This window comes from Anguilla anguilla, chromosome 6 (assembly GCF_013347855.1).
Source record: "Anguilla anguilla isolate fAngAng1 chromosome 6, fAngAng1.pri, whole genome shotgun sequence".
In the NCBI taxonomy this organism is placed as follows: Eukaryota; Metazoa; Chordata; class Actinopteri; order Anguilliformes; family Anguillidae; genus Anguilla; species Anguilla anguilla.
This window is the reverse complement of record NC_049206.1, coordinates 9,568,439-9,586,853: the sequence shown is the minus strand read 5'-3', so window position 1 is coordinate 9,586,853 and position 18,415 is coordinate 9,568,439. Positions and strand designations below refer to the sequence as shown.

The following is an 18,415-nucleotide window of genomic DNA, read 5'->3' as shown; positions in this document are numbered from 1 at the left end:
CAGGAAGCCCCTGTGGCAGGCTGATGTCAGCCCCTCTTGAGGGCCTGCATGGACTTGCAGACCCAGAGGAAGCGCTACTTCATTTGCTCAGCATTGATTTTTTTTTCCTGACCCCAGAGCACCGGGCACACAAAGGGAAACAAAAGGCAGGGCACACAGTCTGTTCATAGGCTGACCGTAGGCTGTGTGACCTTTGACCCCGGCTTTTATGTAGCCACGTAGGAGCACAGCTGTGCCCTTTGACTCAGCACATGTCACTTCCCCTTTGAGGTTTACAGTCCTGCTCACGTTGCGTCACTTTTTTTCAATAAGCCATTTTACCTCCTTTTAATGTGCTATTTTTTCTCTGTCGGGTTAAACTGACTGGTCAGGAGCGAGGTTGCTGAAAAGGGAGATTTTTTAAAGTCATTGGTGTTTACTTGATTGCAATTTTGTTTCTGACTTGACTATCATTGCTAAGTGACTCTAATTCTAATCAGTTCTAATCAGATGTTGCTGCTAGGCAACCTGGAAATTGGAAGAGAGGGAAGCCGTGAAGAATGATGTCATTCAGATTCATTTAGAGCTGCACACTTGGCAGGGAACTGAGTGTGGAAAAAAATCAGAGAATGTAAGAAAATAAAATGTTGGCACTCAGGGGCATTAGAAACACGTTTGACCTTTTTTTGTTCTTACTCTGAATTGAGATACAAATGCAGACATGCAGGTTTGCATTTGAAGGCTATAATTTATGAATATATTTATGAAAAAGTAGTTAACACAACATGATGAACAATTCTTTCTAACAGGAGCCCTTTCTGATATGATTGAAGAGCTGCCTTTTCCGTGGTTAATTGATCTTACTCTACCCTGCTGTCTCCTTGTAGGACGGTGGGATGATGGAGTGGTTGTAAAACATTCTAGAAGATTCTGCCAACAGTAGCAGAGTATAGTGTACTTCAGCCCTGGAGAACAGGAGTCATGCTTCTTGTTTATGGTTATCTTGACTTTCAGTCTGTGGTGGATTTATACCTGTTACCTTGGCCTCCTATGAAAATGACTTTATGACTGAATGGCCGTAAGAATGGGTGGAATTGGCTCCTGCTTACCCATGGTTCCCAACCCTGATTTGAGAGGGGGGGGGGGGGTTAGGGTTTAGATCCTACATCTCTCAGAACTCCACCCTTCTGCATGGCACTACCCCCCTGCCCACCATTTTGTATAGGAATGGATTATATTAGTATCTGTGACATATTGATGGCTGTGTTTGTGCACAATCATATACATGCATCAGGCTGCCATTTCCTGTAATTGCTCTACCATTCCATTAGTGGAATCCCATTGGATAGCCTGGACAGCAGTGTACAATATTTAACAAGCATGCTGTTGGCAATCATAAATTATACATATGAATTAATTGGTCATGAATGATTCAACGTATTTTGTTCAGCAGTAAGTGTCTAAACAGTTAATCTACTGGAACAATTCCTAATAGATTTTTGTGGTACATTAGCAGTTGTACCAAACATATTTGTCTGCCTTTGTACTTTGCTTTTGATTGTGACCTAAGCTGGCCCATAAACTGTCCTCAACCACGGAACAGTTATATTTCAACTCTCTGACGCGCTACAGGTGAACTGCATGACTGAACAAAGGAATCTTACGTTCTTCAAGAAGGTTGGTTGGAGCCTGGCTTGCTCACTCACCCTCTCATTATAAACCAGGGGCCGTTTATTTCTGTGCGATGATTATGAAACGCCTCGCCTGAACTCTAACCTACATGCCGAGGCGCCAACACGCCGAAGCTGTGCCAGCTGTCGCGGTCCGTAGCCGGTGCGAGCGCCGTCGTCTGAGCTGCGTGAATACGGACGACTGTCCGTCTGTGGCCGTCGCCGGGCGACGAGTCTGACTCAAACAGAGCGCGCTCAGAACGGCCATAGCCGCAGCTGTGCAGCGTTTCGTCGTCAGTCCGCACCTCTAGATAAGGGCCACCTCTCTGAGGACAGGTGGGGTCACACGTGCACCTGTGTGAGGACACGCCGTGTTCTGTGTATCTGCTTGTCATAAGCTGCAGGGACACAAAAATCGGTCTTTGGTTCGCACGTCATGCTTCGTCTACAGTGTGGCCGTTTATTTTGAGACATTTGGACATTGATCCCTGTGTTCTTGGCTTCAGTGTACTTGGTGTCCTGCTTTCTGATGCCTGAAGGAAAGTACCTGAAGGTTTTTACAGTTATCAGTCCCCCCACTGTGTTCTGGGTTCAGTGACTTCTTGTTGTGGCGAAAGAGCCAAAATGGAGTGCACAGGTGGAGCATCGGAGATGCCTATTGTTGTCTGCTAAACCCTTGTTCAGCAAAAGGAAATAATGGCTGCTCTTCACGCTCAACAGTTTCTCTGCAGAATGCATCAGTGTGTGCTAAAACGCTGTTCAGGCATTCTTACTGTCGTGTCTGCATTTATGCATTTCTTCCAAACAAGATGGCGACCTAATCGCGTTTTCTGTTGTTGTCACCTTCCCAAAGTAACTCTTTCTTTGACTGGTGGAAATTTATGAGCAGACACATTGCCGTTTGAGATCAGGTTTTTACATATTCCTGGGTTATGTGCTGTTCATGCCTGAAATATGTGCACAGATATTTCTGGGAGACGTACAGAAGCGGGTGGCCAGGTGCTGAATTAAATCAACGGAATGCTGATTAGAGCAGTTGTGGGAGGAGCTTGGAACGCTCACTGTGACTGTGTGACCCCTGTCTTTGATTAACGCTCCATTAAGTGATCATTAGCAGCCATTTGTTCAGGCTTGAATAGGCAGCTCAGATGTATGGTAATGTTGTACTCTATGGTGTTTTAATGTATGCTATGTGAAATAAAGAGGATCCTTTCTTCTATAATCTATAAAGGAAGGCTTTATTTTGGCATTGAAGGCATAGTATTTAATGTTGATCTTACAATTAATATTAGCCTAAGTGGCAAATTCACAACCAACTGCACCATGTTAGCATTACAAACAACAAAGTAATTGGAATGGCTTATGACACGCAATGTATATCCATAGTAAGGTATATACTGAATAGTTTATTATATAAATTACCTATTGTTTATTTCCAGACTCATTTTTAACTAGCCTAGTTACTGTATTGCACATTGGGTCTGCAGCTATGACATCTATAGTCTAAATGAAGCCATCGTAACCTTATGACCCTTTTGTTCAGCTTTGCTGCTTGGATGTGAACCAGGCCTTCGATCCCTTTTAGAATTCTGCCCAAGTCCAGATGATTCCAGAGCTTTTGCCTGCAGCTGTGTTTGTGAATAGCAGCTCCTCGGAGATCCTTGTTAGTGGTGGACGTGTGTCATAGACAGGCTTGTAGTGAAGTGCACGTCATGATTCACCGTACTTACTTAATTCAAACACTGAGCATGATCAGTGAGCAGCGAGGCTGCAATCTGCTCTGGCTCCAATTTGTACAACACTGCGGGTCTAAAGCTGCACTTCCACAGTTTCAAAGTGCTTTACGCAAGACCCTGGAAAGTCAGTGGGTGACATCACACAGTCAGTTTTTCCTTATTTTTTTACAGTCTCTGGCACTCGGCCTGCTCAGGCTTGGAGATCAGGGTGACCGATATGGAAGTGATTGAGGCTGTTGCTATGAGATTAAACATGCTGTGTACAATTTGTATGTGGTTGCCACAGTAACACACATACTCTACAAGCTTGCCCATATCGCTCCTGCTGTTGCACTGGTGGCAGATTGCTAGAAACTTTTACAGCGTGTTTACATTGCTAACACTGTTGGCACAGTCAAATTAGTAACATTCAAAGTGTGTAAACAAGTTCTCTCTGCTGCTGGCATTTACACTACGCTATCCAGGACTGCCATATGCTTTCCTTATTCCGAACACTGACATATTCCTATTGTGCTGACATTGCTCCTGTCATGCTGATAATATATGACTACTAGTATATTGCACTATATAGTACTATATTGTGCTGTATTTTACTGGGTGCTAATGCTGTCACACGGCTAACACACTCACGATGTTTGTTTCGTCATCCTGCTGCCCTGTTCACATTACCGATGCCATCGCACTGCTAACAGTCAGAAAATGGTTAACAATGTCATACTCGTATCGCTAACATTGCCACGCTGCTAGCGCTTAAAATGCCGAAAGCTGTCGCGCTGGATAACGTGGTGAAATTGCTATTTTGCTCTCGCTGAGCGCACCGTAGCACTGCTGATAAGCATCGCTAACACATTGCTAAAACACCCGTATTTAAGCGTTTTCTCCGTGAACAGGCTTGCATTGATGCAGTAGCCCGGTCACGCCGTCGTTTTACTGACACTGACACGCTGGTAGCACGGTCAAGTGCAAACATGTTCTTGCCTCCGCTAACATTTGCCCTGCTGTTCTCTACGGTGGCCGTCTGTCTGATTTTCCAGTCTGTTCCTTTCCCACGTCTCTAAGCCGAAACCATGGTTACAACACCGATGCTTTGGATGCGGTGTTGAAAAATGAGAATAATCCGTCTGAAATGTCAACAGTGGCTAATGATGCATTAAAATGCGTGCAAAGACACAACCGTGGGTCAAAGCAAGGCTGTTTTCTTTTGTTTTTTTGATTAATACCGGTCATAAGAAGCCAGCTGTAGTAGTGTTTATCAGCTCTAGGGCACTGATTCTGCATGCTCAGTTGAAGGCCACTTTATTTTCTCCTGTTGGTGGTACTCTGACATGCAGGTGCTGAGGCATTGTCATTCTCAGTGCTAACACACCATCACACTGCCGGACTCTCTCCTAGTGCTGGTGCAGGCGGGACCCATGCTAATGGGGCGTTGGGTTTGTTTAGCCTCCGGCCGCTCCTGCGTTTCCTCCCCAGTATTTATTGAGTTCCCCGGCCGTATTTCTTTGTGGTCCAGCTCTGTTGAAACATTCTTGTGTGTGACTAATGAAGCATGCCAGCGGGTTTCCCAGCAGATTTGTGTGTGTGCGTGTGTGCGTATGCATGTGTGCGTGCGTGCGTGCGTGCACGTGTGTGTGTGTTAGTTATCTCGGCAATCTGAACATATTCTTCCTTTACTGCTGTGGCTGCTCAGTGGTCCTCAGGCTCTTCGTGCAGAGGCTGCTGCTCAGGCCCGAGTCAGTCCCAGCTCCCGCAGTGTTCCACAGCACCAAACACAGTACGGGGGAAATAAAGCCCAGCACAATGTGTCTAACGTCACATACTGTTAGCTTGAAGTGCTGCACTGCAGTACCGCTCCAGGGCCTTGCCTTATGAATCTCAGTGCTCTGGATTACCCGCGGTTCTTCCAGCACTCAGCGTTCTATAATTGGTTCTGCTGTGCAGCTTCGGTGGGATCTATTCCCCTGTCTGTTTCATTCGGAATATCAGGCCAAATTCAGGCTCAGAAGCACATGGGATCCGGACAGAAAGAACAGGCCTGACGCAGGAGCCGGTCTCCCGCCTGCGTCTGGGGTCCGGCCCGGTATCTGCAGCTCACAGGGTCCGAGCCGCAGACCGTTGCCTTTTTGTTGCAGTACGATGGAACGTACAGGGAGTGTGTGTCTGGCTCACTTTGTGACCCCTGTGGTGAAATGTGGCCTGCAGTGCTTTTCATCTTTTGTTCTCGACTCGTGATGTGTGGAGGGAGGCTGCCAGGTGTGCATGAGGGCTGGACAAATCACCGCACAGCTGCCAAGCAAACAACAGCCTTTTAATCAAGACTGGCGACCGGTGTTCCTTTGCTCCCTTGTTAAAATAAAGTGTGCCCGTGAACTGCATTCCTGGGAGTCGTTTAGGATCTGTTTTGTACTGTGTTTGGACCGCATGTGCAGGAAGTGCAGTCAGAAATTGTGTTGGGATTACTGGTGACTCCCTCCTACTTACACACTAGCGAACTCTTTCTCGCTCTTTCTCTTATATGGAATGCTTGGCTCAGCATACAGGAAGATGGCAAAACGAGGAAGTGTTTAAGCAGAAAGCTTCCTTGTTATGCTCTGTTGCTGTCAAATTACTGACATTAATTACGTTTCTGTCGGATTGTGTGCCAATTTAATTTTTTAAGGAAAGTCAAGGTGTAATTTGTGATTGAGTGATTGTGTTCCATGAACAGGAAACGGGGTCAGAGCAGTGAGGCTGCAGTCGCCCAGGACTCCCTTGAATTGAAACTAGAGAGCTGTTCATGACCTCAGGCTGCAGGAATTTGGCAGGATTTAAATTGTGTGATATTATTTCCGGTAGTTGAGTGCACACGTCCACACCTCCACTCTGTCTCTGAATACAGAGCACGCCCTGGTAGACTGTCTGTTACACCCTGCCCTGTTACACCCTGGTGCTCTACTGTCCCCTGTGGATTGTGCTAAAAGAGGTTCGGGTTTGGTTGTAGCTCTCGGTCACTGGAAGAGTGTGCAAACAACGTTGCTTCTGTATGCAAACAGCCCCCTCTCTGCTGGAAGGGCACCATTGCTTTTGGCCCAGAACGTATTTGTGACATGAGCCGTTTGCTCAAGAGGAGGACGTCTGCAACGAGAGCACTTCCTGTTGGTACAGAGAGAGGGAGAGGGAGATGAGAGTCCTAGCACAAGCTAAAACAGGTCTTTAGGACTGTTTCTTGGAAGGCTTTTTGCCGGGCTTAAAGTGAAGGGTTGAAATGTGAACCTGTTCTTTTTTAATGCTGTGTATTTAGTCGTATGCTTTGGCACTGGGCTCGGTCCAGTTGTGATCCCCTCATCTGCAGCCCTTTGGAACGCCTGCTTTTGCATCGCTGATTTTCAGAGGTGGGAAATCCAGGTTCTGAAAGTAAAAGTCCTCCCTATTTTGTTACAATCGCCTGGATTTGCTAATTAGCATAATTCTTCAGCCAGGAGGTGGAGCTAATCAGTGAAGTCAGCTGGCTGAGCTCATGGGTGGCAGAAACACACTTGGCTGAATGTTTATTTCCTGAGGAGCCGTGTCCTGGGGCGCCGTTTGTCCGCGACGGGTCAGCGGTGCGTGTGCTGCTGTGTTTGTGTCGTATTGAAAGCCACGCCCACCCTGAACAGCAAGCCCCTGACAGGAAGCAGGACGAGCTCAAACACAGACTGTTTGCAGCGCAACGGGTGTTTGCTCTCGCGGTTTGTTGTGTGCGAAGCGTGAAGAGCGAATGTGTCTGTGTTTGACATTGCGGGTATGTGGCAGACTGTGTTTGTGGTGCTTTATTTATTTATGTTGCTGCAGGGAAGTGTGTGCGGGTGCGTGTGTGTGCGCGTGTGTGTGTGCGTGTGCGTGCGTGTGTGTGTGTGTGTGCGTGTGTGTGTGTGCACGTGTACGTGCGTTCACTATTGGGCACTTGGGCAGCTAAATGCATTGTGTGTTTGCGGTGTTAGATTCACAGGTTGTGTTTGTGTGCTCCTGTGCGCCCCCTGCAGGCTCCTGGAGACGGACAGCAAGTCGCTGAAGTCGGTGAACGGCTCGCGGCGCAACAGCGGCGCCTCCCTGGTGTCCAGCTCCTCGGCCTCCTCCAACCTCTCCCACCTGGAGGAGGACACCTGGATCCTGTGGGGCCGCATCGTCAACGACTGGGAGGAGGTGCGCAAGAAGAAGGAGAAGCAGCTGAAGGTAACTCAGCCCCTCCCCAGTCAGGGCCGGACAGCTCAGCTAAGAGCTCCTCACGCACAAGGCCTATGGTCGGTGATGTCATCACTGGTCGGGAGAAGTTGCGGTGACACTCTTCACGAATCAGCGATTTCAGATTAACTTGTCGGTGGAGTTGTTTGCATGACTGCTGTTTTATTTTAACGCAGTACTCTGGAATTATAAAATGGCCAACGCTGTGTTTTGGTGACTGAAACACATTTGAGCACATGGTTCATCATCAGAGGCAACTCGGATTTCTGTCAAAATAAGACCCCCTCCAAATGCAGAAGATGGGTGTGAGTGAGCATTAGGAATGATATCCTTTGAAATTCTCTCTTCTGCATGCCCTCATTCTGAAAGATTAATGCTTCAGGGGTTGAGACAAACTCCAAGGCCATTAGGCCCTAATTTGGGCCCTTGGCACATTTCCACTGTCAGTGCAGGCCATCTTCCTGCGCTGTTCTAGCTCGCTCTGTCATATACTGGCCCGAATCTTGGTCCTGCTGTAATCGGCAGTTCTGATTGGCTGACGCTTCCAAGTCCTTCCTGGTGCATGGCAGCCCGCTCCGGGGGCTTCACACACGGCAGATCAAAGGTCTTGCGCAAGACTCCGGAGGTGCATTCCCAGTCATGCGCTATCCCACCTGCCCCGGCACATTCCATCGCCCTCGCACCCCTCCTCGGGGGCAGACGGAAGAGGTCTGGGGTCTGCTGGGCCCGGGAGAAAGCGTGTTGAGGGGGTCACGGCGAGGAAATGAATTGTGTGGTAAGGCTTGTGTTTGGCCAGGGCCCCTTTTATGAGGCCGTATACATGTAGCTGAGGATCTTAAGAAAGGTCTCGGGTGAGCAGAGCGAGCTCTCGCCCTGAGGTATTTATGGAGTTCACCGGCTGTATTCCTTTGTGGTCCGGCTCTGTCGAAACATTCTTGTGTGTGACTAATGAAGCGTGCCAGCGGGTTTCCCAGCAGATTTGTGTTTGTGTGTGTGTGTGTGTGTGTGTGTGTGTGTGTGCGCGTGCGGATGCATGTGCAGGTGTGTCTGTGTTTATGTGTGTCTGTGTCTGTGTGTGTGTGCATGTGTGGAATGCTGGAAAATAGTATTAAGAAAAATCACTGTTTTGACGACGGAGCTGTGAGTCACTTGATGGCTATGAAGGGTCTTGTGTGGGCTGCTGAAAGAGGTGTCTCTAAAGAGGGGAGGGCGGTGCTCTTGGTGGTTTGTTGGGGTTTTGGGATTTGGGGGTGGTGTACCTCTCTTCCTCCAGCACGTGCAGTCCAAACCCTCAGGGCCTCACCAGAGCGCCCCGCTCTCTCCAGCACGATGAAGATGAACTACACCTGACTAACTACATTACCCACAGGCCAGCATCCCTGGCTGCTGTTATTCCACTGAACCGTTAGAGCAGGAAATGGCTGAGGGACGGCACAGCCGTATCGGTGCCAGAAAACACTGCCATCCCCTGCCAGGTTAAATGGGGAGCACAGCCCAACCGAACTACGGGTGTGTGTGTCGGTAGTGTGCACTGCATTGACTTCACCGTCCTGTAGGTTTTCCCTCCATCCCCAGCGAAGCACACATTACATTACATTACATTACAGGCATTTAGCAGACGCTCTTATCCAGAGCGACTTACACAACTTTTTACATAGCATTTTACATTGTATCCATTTATACAGCTGGATATATATACTGAAGCAATTTCGGTTAAGTACCTTGCTCAAGGGTACAACGGCAGTGTCCTTACCCGGGAATCGAACCTGCGACCTTTCGGTTACAAGTCTAGTTCCTTACCCACTGTGCTACACTCCGTCCCCCACACCCCAGCCTACAGCTGGAAATCTTGCTGAGCTGCTAATTAGCAGAGGCAAGTGTACAGAATTAGGGTTGAAAGGAAAATCTGCAGGATGGTAGATTTCCAGCAACAGGGGTGGGCAAACCGCCATATGCAAAGGTAATAAACCGTTTTGGTTTTTTTTGGCTCTTGTTTTCATGCATCTGAAATCCTAATTGAGGTGGGATATTTGGATTTTATCCCCTGGCAACGGGATGCGTTTTCCCCCTAATTACAGACCAAAGGAAAGCTCCTGAATAGTCTTAAGTTTGTTTGTGTGCTTGTTGAAGGCCTTTAAAAAGCCCAGTAAGCTCAGTGTTGTGTGATCTCGTTCAGTCAGTGGCCTTTAGTTAGCGCAAGAGATAAAAAAGGGATTAGCTTTCAGGGCTCAGTGCCCGCCTTTGTTTTAACAATTGCCTTCGTGTAATTGAGAAGGTTAAGTACGCTGAAGTGGAGATAAAGTCCACGGGCCAGTGATGGAAAATGTGATTGGCTGTTACACTGTGATCAGGGTAGTAGTATTACTGTTTATATTTCCTGCTCGCCATTAACCCTTTGAAGAGTAGTTTTGTTTTGGAATGCTTTTTTTCAAAATTCTAAGTCAGTGTTCTATTAGAATGTTCAGATATAAGAATGTTCTAATCGCATAATTATGATCTCACACCTTAAAGAGTTAATGGAGAAAAAGGACACTATTTTCAGGCTAACACTGCTGTGGCCTTTCCTGAACAGGTGCCTGTTATAAGCAGCGTGTCTCTGTGCACAGTCCGTGTTCAGGTTAGCGCTAACGTCAGGTCTCCCTTACAGGAGCTGGTCAGGAAGGGGATCCCGCATCACTTCCGGGCGATCGTGTGGCAGCTGCTGTGCAATGCCCAGAACATGCCCATCAAGGACCAGTACTCGGAGCTGCTGAAGATGACCTCGCCCTGCGAGAAGCTGATTCGCCGGGACATCGCGCGCACCTACCCCGAGCACGAGTTCTTCAAGGAGAAGGACAGCCTGGGCCAGGAGGTGCTCTTCAACGTCATGAAGGTGAGGAGTGGGCGGGGCTCCCTGGTGGGCGGGGCTCCCTGTTTCTCACCTCCTTATTTTATGTACACAGAGTATCGCTAAATAATGGAATTCCGTCAGTTTGCTGTGATTTGCTGAATCAGTTGTCACAGTTCCCATGAATATTGTTTTGTTAATTTATTTTGCTGAACTGTGAACTGGCTGTCTGTAATTCCAGATGTACAATTTCATAGCATAAATTTTGTTTAAAAACCACCCAGCTAATCTCTGAAAAAGTTTGTTGACAACCAGTGTACATTAAACTGTGAAAAATTTCCAGCTCTTAGCAGCAGAAAACACACACTCCCACTGCAGTGCTAAGCTAATTCCTTAGCACCATAATTCACAGCTCATTTTCAGTAATGAGCAGCTATGGCAGCTTCCTGAATAACACCCGTCTTTGCATTTACAGATAAGGAAGTGAAGTCAAATTACTTCTCCACTACTCCACTTTTTTTAGATTCAGGCTTAATCTGTTAGTGAATGCAGCATTCTATCAAAGTATTTTCCTGTTCATGTTCACAGTGTTAGCCATTCTGTTTGTTCTCTGAACTATGACTTGGCTCATTTGCGTGCTTGCAGAACTAGGAAGGCTAAGACCGATGGGGAGCAAAATTCATTGGTTGAATCGTGCCTCGCGGAACTGCTCCGAGCCGCTTGCCTTTCTCAGTTGTTGCGCAGACAGAAGCCACTCGACAGGCTAACGAGCACTCAAGAGCCAGCACAACACTTCCTGTGCACGCTCCAGTACGCGCTAGCGCACATTAGCCTCCCATTACGGAATTAGAGCTGGGCGCAGAGTAATCGATAAAGTTAGCGGCTTTTTGAATGCGAGGCCAGCCTGGAGCTTGGCACTGTGGCCGTGCAGAGGAGCCGAACCCCTGTCAGCTGCCAGCTTCCTACGCCCTGTCTGCCAAAGAGCGTAACCTCCGCTCGACGGGCCCTGATATTTACTGATGGGCCGAGCAGGGGGGTGTGTGTGCTGGCTGTGCTCCCAGCCCAACACAGAACATTCTCACATTTTTGCTGCAATATAGTGCCAGTTTTATAACGGTGACAAAGCACTCCAGTAGCATTTTGAGAACATTTTGTGTTAGCTGGGCTGGAGGCTAATGACAGTGCCTCGGGGGCGGAGCCTCGACCTTTTGAAAGGCTTCGCTGTGGAGCGTCTGACGAGTCGCTACCTCTCCGCTCTCCCGTTCTCCGAGCCTGCGGCGTCTTTGTTGACCTCATGCCACTCGTGTCGTTTCAGGCCTACTCGCTGGTGGACCGGGAGGTGGGCTACTGTCAGGGGAGCGCGTTTATCGTGGGACTCTTGCTCATGCAGGTAACGCATCCTCCTTGCCTCCGCGGGATGGGCGTCGGGGATGTCCGAGGCCTGTCCTTTCAGTTGCGTTTTCCCTTTTGCCTTTCTGAAGTTTCAGCCGTACTGTGTTCCCCTTAAAAGGAATTGTTTTGAATGGGGTCCACATCCCTGGTCCTGGAGAGCCAGAGAGTCTGGCATTGGGTTAGTTGTCACTCGACACTTAACCCTTTAATGTGTAAGATCACAAACATGTGATTTAGAATGTTCTTGACTGAACATTTTAATGCTGATGTAACAATGACTACTGGTAATTGAAAGCAATGGAGTGCTAGAATACTGACTTAAAATTTTGAAAAAACATTCCAAAAAGCCTGCTCTTCAAAGGATTAAATAATCAATTAAACAGTTAAGTGCACAGTAACCCACTTCCCCTGGTTTTTTGGGTATAAAGGCAAAAAGAAAACAAAAGCCAGCAGACCCTTTGACTCTGTATTACAAGGACTGGTGACCTCTGGCTGAGATGTTATGTGATAACTTGTCTGTTTCATGTCTTTCTGTAATTAGGTCTCCGATGACAAACTGCTTGATAAATTGTCTCGTTAGGATCTTGTTCAGTCAGTAAATTGATTAGTTGAGTACAGTGCAGATGGCCTCACTTGTGTGTGTGTGTGTGTTCACTCTCCAGATGCCGGAGGAAGAGGCCTTCTGTGTGTTTGTGAAGCTGATGCAGGACTACCGGCTCAGAGAGCTCTTCAAGCCCAGCATGGCCGAGCTGGGGCTCTGCATGTACCAGTTTGAGTGCATGATCCAGGTACGTCTGCCCCCCCCCTCCCCCCCGACCCCTCATTTCCCACCCTCGCTGGGACTACAGCATCACAGGGGCCTGTGTCCCTTACAGCTGCACCTCTCCACGTCCTCTTGACTGAAGGACACAACTCTGTGCTGTCTAATGTGAAAGGGCTGATTGTCTGTCTGACAGATTAATGGCTGCTGTCTCTCTCACTGCTGTATGTGCTGTTCTCTACCCCCCCCTTCCCCCCACCCCCCTGACAGGAGCTGCTGCCAGAACTCCACCTGCACTTCCAGGCCCAGAGCTTCCACACCTCCATGTACGCCTCCTCCTGGTTCCTCACAATCTTCCTCACCTCCTTCCCGCTCACCGTCGCCACAAGAATCTTCGACATCTTCATGTGTGAGGTGAGGCTCCACAGCGCTGTTGGAGAGAAGAGGATTCCCCACAGAATGTTCTTAACCCTTTAGGGTGTGGAATCAGAAATGTGATTAGAATGTTCTTAACATTATAATGTTGATGTCACAATCACTTTTGGTCATTGAAAACACGGACTTAAAATTTTGGGGAAAAAAATTTGAATTCCAAAAAACCTACTCTTCAAACGGGTAATAGTGGATGGATGAACTCTATCTGATGGGTTTTCTGCCTTGCGCGTCGTTTTGTCTTTCCGAGTATGGTGAACCATCCGAGTAGCATACATATGAATGTGAGCGTGCATTTGAAGGGTGGTTGTTGCCCTCTGGTGGTAGAATTCTGGGGCTGCATGTGAGGTTAAATCGTCTTCAAGTGAAGTTCAAAGCCTGAGTCTGTTCTCTTGTGGGTGGACAGGGTCTGGAGATTGTGTTCCGCGTGGGTCTGGCCATCCTCCAGATGAACCAGGCTGAGCTCATGCAGCTGGACATGGAGGGAATGCTACAGGTGAAAACAGAAGGGTTTCTGCTCCCTTGCAAAAGCCTGCATGCTTTTCACAATCCTTGTGTTTGCTAAGATACAGGCATCCCTGCAAATGGCTGCAAGCCAGAGCTATGCTAGTATCTGGGCTATCTGACATGTGTGGTGTGCATCAATACTACCTTACAGTGATCTATGATTGGTTACCTATTTTATCCAACCAGGGAAAAAAAAGACAACATTATAAGTTTTGGAAAATGGCATCTCTGTTGAGGATTTTAGAATTGGTTTAGAAGGCTTAGAATTAGTTGAATTACGAGGTTACATGTTGCTTGTTCACTGCGATCGTTTTAACGGTACAGTAGCAGAAGTTAGCGCACACGTAGCTGGTTGTAGGTGTAGCCCTTGTGTTAGGTACAGTGCTTATATGGACACGCTGGTTTTAAGACCTGTGTGCTGAGTACCCTGTCCTGCTGCAGCACTTTCAGAAAGTCATCCCGCACCAGCTGGAAACCGGTCACGACAAGGTGATCCTCACCGCCTACCAAGTCAAGTACAACGCCAAGAAAATGAAGAAGTAGGTGCACTCTCAGATCCTCCATGGGGGGTCTCGTGTGTTTTAGCCTGAAAATACGCTATTTTCCCGCAACAAAGTGGGATTCGTGGCTAAAGCCCCTACGCAGGAAATGGCTGTTTGTTTTCACTGCACTAAGACTGTCATTTGCCACAGATGAGGAACCTAATCGTAGTGCATGAATACAGGTTGCCGTTATGTGAATGTGTTATGTGATGCTGTTTTATGCTAAATTGGTCACGCTCATTCAGGAGGCCCTTATAGGAGTTGTGTTGTCGCGCTTGCAGGCTAGAAAAGGAATACACTACAATCAAAACCAAGGAGATGGAGGAGCAGGTGGAAATCAAGGTGGGTTGGGCCCGTGCGAGCCTGGGGGGTGTGGGGGTCTGGTGTGGGGTTGCGTCCGCGCGCGACGCTGGTCATCTGGGGTGGCGTGGCTTCACAGCGTATTTTCATGCACGCGCTCAAACTGTCCCAAACGCAGGTTTCAGTCTGAGTCGGGGAAACGGATTTAAATGGCCGTCTTCTGTGGTATTAAAAAATGGTATTAAATTCTGTTGCTGCTTCTTTGTGAGAACTCTCTCTCGTGTTTCTGATGGGACCATGGAGGCCAACTCTGTCACTTCCACACAGAACCTTGCTTTCCTTTCACCTGGCTGACATCACTCTTACAGCACATCAGGGTTACTGTGAAACGGTCTCATCCAAGTAAAGTGTTTGGCGTTCCTCAGTCATGCGCTACATCACACTTCAGTCACTTGGCTCGCGCTCTTATCCAGGTCAGCTTACAGAAATGGAGTGTTAGCCTCGGGAGTGCAAAAGTGTGATGTAACCAGGAAGGCACACACAAGGCCCATTTATAACCAATAAGTGTGACTGCTCTGTTCAAGTGCTCCATGGGACTACTCCACATGACCGTTCCTTGTGACAACTCTGTGACCACTGTATGTGACCATTCCTTGTGACCACTGTATGTGACCGCTATGTGTTGATCGTTCCACGCGACTATTCTGACCACTGTGTGTGACCGTTTCACGCGACTATTCTGACCACTGTGTGTGACCGCTCTGTTCCCTCAGAGGCTGCGCACAGAGAACAGGCTTCTGAAGCAGAGGATCGAGACCCTGGAGAAAGTGAGTACCAGAGGGCGTGGCCTGAGGTGGGCGTGGTCTGAGATGGGCGTCGTCGGGGGGGGGGGGGGGTGGGGGGGGGGGGGGAGTATGCATGGCCACTCCCACCAGAGGGGTCCATTCAGATCCATCTACATTAACACATCGAGTGCGTGTGTATGTGTGTGTTCCCTGTAGGCCACCCATACACATCGATGTTGTCTACTAACTGGACTGCGCGAAATATAGCAATCACATCACAACGGCATGCATTTAGAGCAAAGGGACTTTTGGGCTTGGGCTTTTGGAAAGGGGAAATCTTTGCTTTCTCTGCGTGTTAAGTAAGCCATTATTCCTCCCGGTCAACCACCATACACATGCAGACAAGGTACAAAGATGGCTCTACAGTAGGTTTGTTGAGCGATGTACTTTACCAAAGGTAAGTATGGGTATGGTTTCACCTTTGGAAGATTGGCTTTGTTGTGCCATCTAGTGGCTGGGTGTGGTACTTGCACTGACACTATAATGGGTGAAGCCTGGCACACTGAGCCAAGGGCCAGAGGAGGTGGGCGCCAAGGTGACCTGCTGGTATCTGTGGTTTTTTTCTGCTGCACTGGCTGCAGTACTGCCTACTGAGGGACCCGATTGCTAAAGCTGAAGTGTACAGCGTAGGCAGGCACTGCTTTAGCCGCCTCTAAGGGGTCCTACGCCGCTGAAGCACGAGAGGGCGTAACACAGCGCTTTGAGCCGACGAGGAGGCTGCGTTGACAACCGCACGGGGGCGCGCGTCTGCCCGACATGGCGATAACCCGCGGTTAGGCCGACCGCCAGTCGCTAACGGTTCTTTTCCCGGGAGAAAAGAATGGAAATAGCTGGAGTTTTAAACGCGCCTCTCCGTCAACGCTACGTCGAAAATGCACGTTCTGCATCCCTGGCTTTGAAGCTCTGGCCTTTTTTCCTCCTCCTCCTCCTCCTCCTCTTCCTCCTCCTCTGTGCAAACGCTGCCTGTCTGCGCAACGGAAACAACTAACCTCACGCTGTTGTCACGCCGTCTCCAGGCTGTGTTCCTTTCCTCCCTGTTTCATCTAGTTATGAAACATCCTGCAGTCTTTTACAAATTATAAACGTAATGTTATCATCATAATTCATAACGTTTTAGCACTGAGCAAAGGGATGGAAATGGAACACTGCCTCCTGTCAAAATCAGTATTTGTCACTTTTGCTTGTTTTGAAATTTATTTTGTTTTTTTCTTGTGTGCTTCTGTGTGGATTTCTTTTTCTTTCTTTTTTTTATAGGAAAGCGCTTCCTTGGCTGATAGATTGATCCAGGTATCCCTTATTTTTCTATTATCTTCATGTTGTGTACATGTCCTGCAGTTCTCTTGCCCCTCTTCAGTGACTGTCTACTGTAGCTCCACTCTTAGCTTTGCATGTGTCCCCTGTAATTTCCCCAGTATGATCTGTGACAGGCCAGCACTGCTCCAGAATGACATGAAACAAGTTCAACTGTAACTGTGTTCTTTGCCTTTGAGAACAGACCACAGAACTCGGGGCTTTAGCTCGGAGGCTGTCAGCAGCCCTCAAACTACAGTGCACGAGCAGAGAAATGACTGCATGTTATTATTATTTTTTTATGAATTCATTATTAAAGCCGTATTAAATTATGGTTTCGGCAGCCTTTAAAAGGCCTCACAAAACCGCCTTCTTTCACGCTCGCACCGTTACCCAGCGGAAGCGGTTTTGTCTCACCCTGCATGCGGTAGTGAGCACTCGTGCCCGCCCGTCCGTCCGTCCGTCAGTCTGTCCTCACCCCCCGGAAATTGTGTGCGAAGGGGCAAGTGACGCGGGCTCAGGAGGCGGAGGAGAGCTACCTGGTAAAGCGGGAGCTGGCCACCGTCAGGCAGCAGCACGAGGAGGCCAGCGCCCGGCTGGAGCAGGCGCACGGCACCATCCGCCAACTGCAGCAGCAGCAAGAGCAGCTCCAGCGCGGCCCGCAGCCGCCAGCGGTAAGCAGCCCGCGGGCCTGTCCACCAGGGGGCGCCGGAGGCGGGCGGACAGGGTCCGCAGTCGGGTGAAAGGGGGTCGGTCGCCGTGTCGGACTCACGCACGGAGGCGTCTCACGCGATTGCTTTAGCGGGAAGTCTGCCTCGGGTCCTGTCGTCCAGCTGCTCGCGATACGTGGGCAGTTGTAGCCGTGGAAACGGAAGCCGCACCCTGAGGTTTTTCACAAAGCCGCGCTGGTTTCCCCATGCGGAAGCTCACAGCGGCGGCGAGTTGTTTTAGAAAGGCTTCGTCTGTAAGCCCGTTTCTAAAATTGGAAGAAGCACAGATTATGCCTGGCATGGTGTCATGTTGCTGGCAGTCTGTTATTGTGTTGCTGCAGTTCTTGCTGTAAAATGTTTGTATTTTTAATCACACTGGACTAGCATCACACCTGCTCAGCGTTTCGCAGATCCTTATTAATAATGCACTGCTCTTTTATAATTTATCTCTTCTCAATCAACTCTCAATCACTCCTGCCCCTTTTTCTTTAGGCTATTTGAATAGTTTGCATTTCACACATTTTGAAGTTTATTCTTTATCCTTTGTTCTCTATTCTGCGGGGGGGAAAAACCTTTCTTGGAATTAAATCAATAGAGTTATTTAAGCGTTAAAATACAGTACGCAGATCAATATTAGGACTGCAGCGATCGCTAACGGCGTCTAGCGGATGTAGTTTTCCGAGAGTCAGGCAAACACGGCGCTCTCAGTATTCGTGACCTCAAACCGAAGTGTTCTGTCAGGTGAGGCGGTGCGCTAGGCTACTCGTACGTTCTCTGCTCCCGTGTTCTCAACTCCGGCCCTCTGAATAATTAACAGGCCGTCTGATTGGCTCCCGCCGGTACGGAATCTAATCGAAGCCCCCTCCCGGCTGCCAGAGCCCCGCGGGGCTCCGGTCCCCATGCGGAGCCGCTGAAATGGGTGTTTAAGTATTAATGCGCCGTCGGAGCGCGCACATCAAAGGATAACGTGTCGACCGGCTCATTCGGCGCTCTACTTTACATAATGTCATTTATTAATCCCCGCAATGAGCCTCCATTAAATATTCATGTCGGTGCAGGTTTATTTCCAGGCTTTGTTAGAGGTAGTGCGATATCTGTGAGACTTGCAGAGGCCCGCAGTAAAAGGCTCAGTGTGGGGAAAAACACTTAACCAGCAGCTGCAAACTGTTGCAAGAAATAGTTTTCTAACGGTACACGCCTTTTCTGCTGTGTCAGGTCGTGCGTGTTT

The 18,415-nt window shown here is 48.6% G+C and overlaps 1 protein-coding gene across 10 annotated transcripts in view; it reads left to right on the top strand.

Moving 5' to 3' along the window:
* The window catches only part of evi5a (ecotropic viral integration site 5a), a 60,902-nt gene that overhangs the window by 21,450 nt on the left and 21,037 nt on the right, over positions 1 to 18,415 (top strand). For 7 of the 10 annotated variants that reach the window (XM_035420661.1, XM_035420664.1, XM_035420662.1 and 4 more), the window contains exons 3-13: positions 7,384 to 7,573; positions 10,230 to 10,454; positions 11,725 to 11,799; positions 12,464 to 12,589; positions 12,832 to 12,975; positions 13,400 to 13,489; positions 13,942 to 14,039; positions 14,324 to 14,384; positions 15,116 to 15,169; positions 16,442 to 16,474; positions 16,978 to 17,151. In XM_035420661.1, the coding sequence (XP_035276552.1) occupies positions 7,384 to 7,573; positions 10,230 to 10,454; positions 11,725 to 11,799; positions 12,464 to 12,589; positions 12,832 to 12,975; positions 13,400 to 13,489; positions 13,942 to 14,039; positions 14,324 to 14,384; positions 15,116 to 15,169; positions 16,442 to 16,474; positions 16,978 to 17,151 (1,270 nt within the window). The remainder of the gene's footprint in view (positions 1 to 7,383; positions 7,574 to 10,229; positions 10,455 to 11,724; positions 11,800 to 12,463; positions 12,590 to 12,831; positions 12,976 to 13,399; positions 13,490 to 13,941; positions 14,040 to 14,323; positions 14,385 to 15,115; positions 15,170 to 16,441; positions 16,475 to 16,977; positions 17,152 to 18,415) is intronic. The other 3 variants (XM_035420666.1, XM_035420665.1, XM_035420663.1) reach the window with 2 other exon arrangements.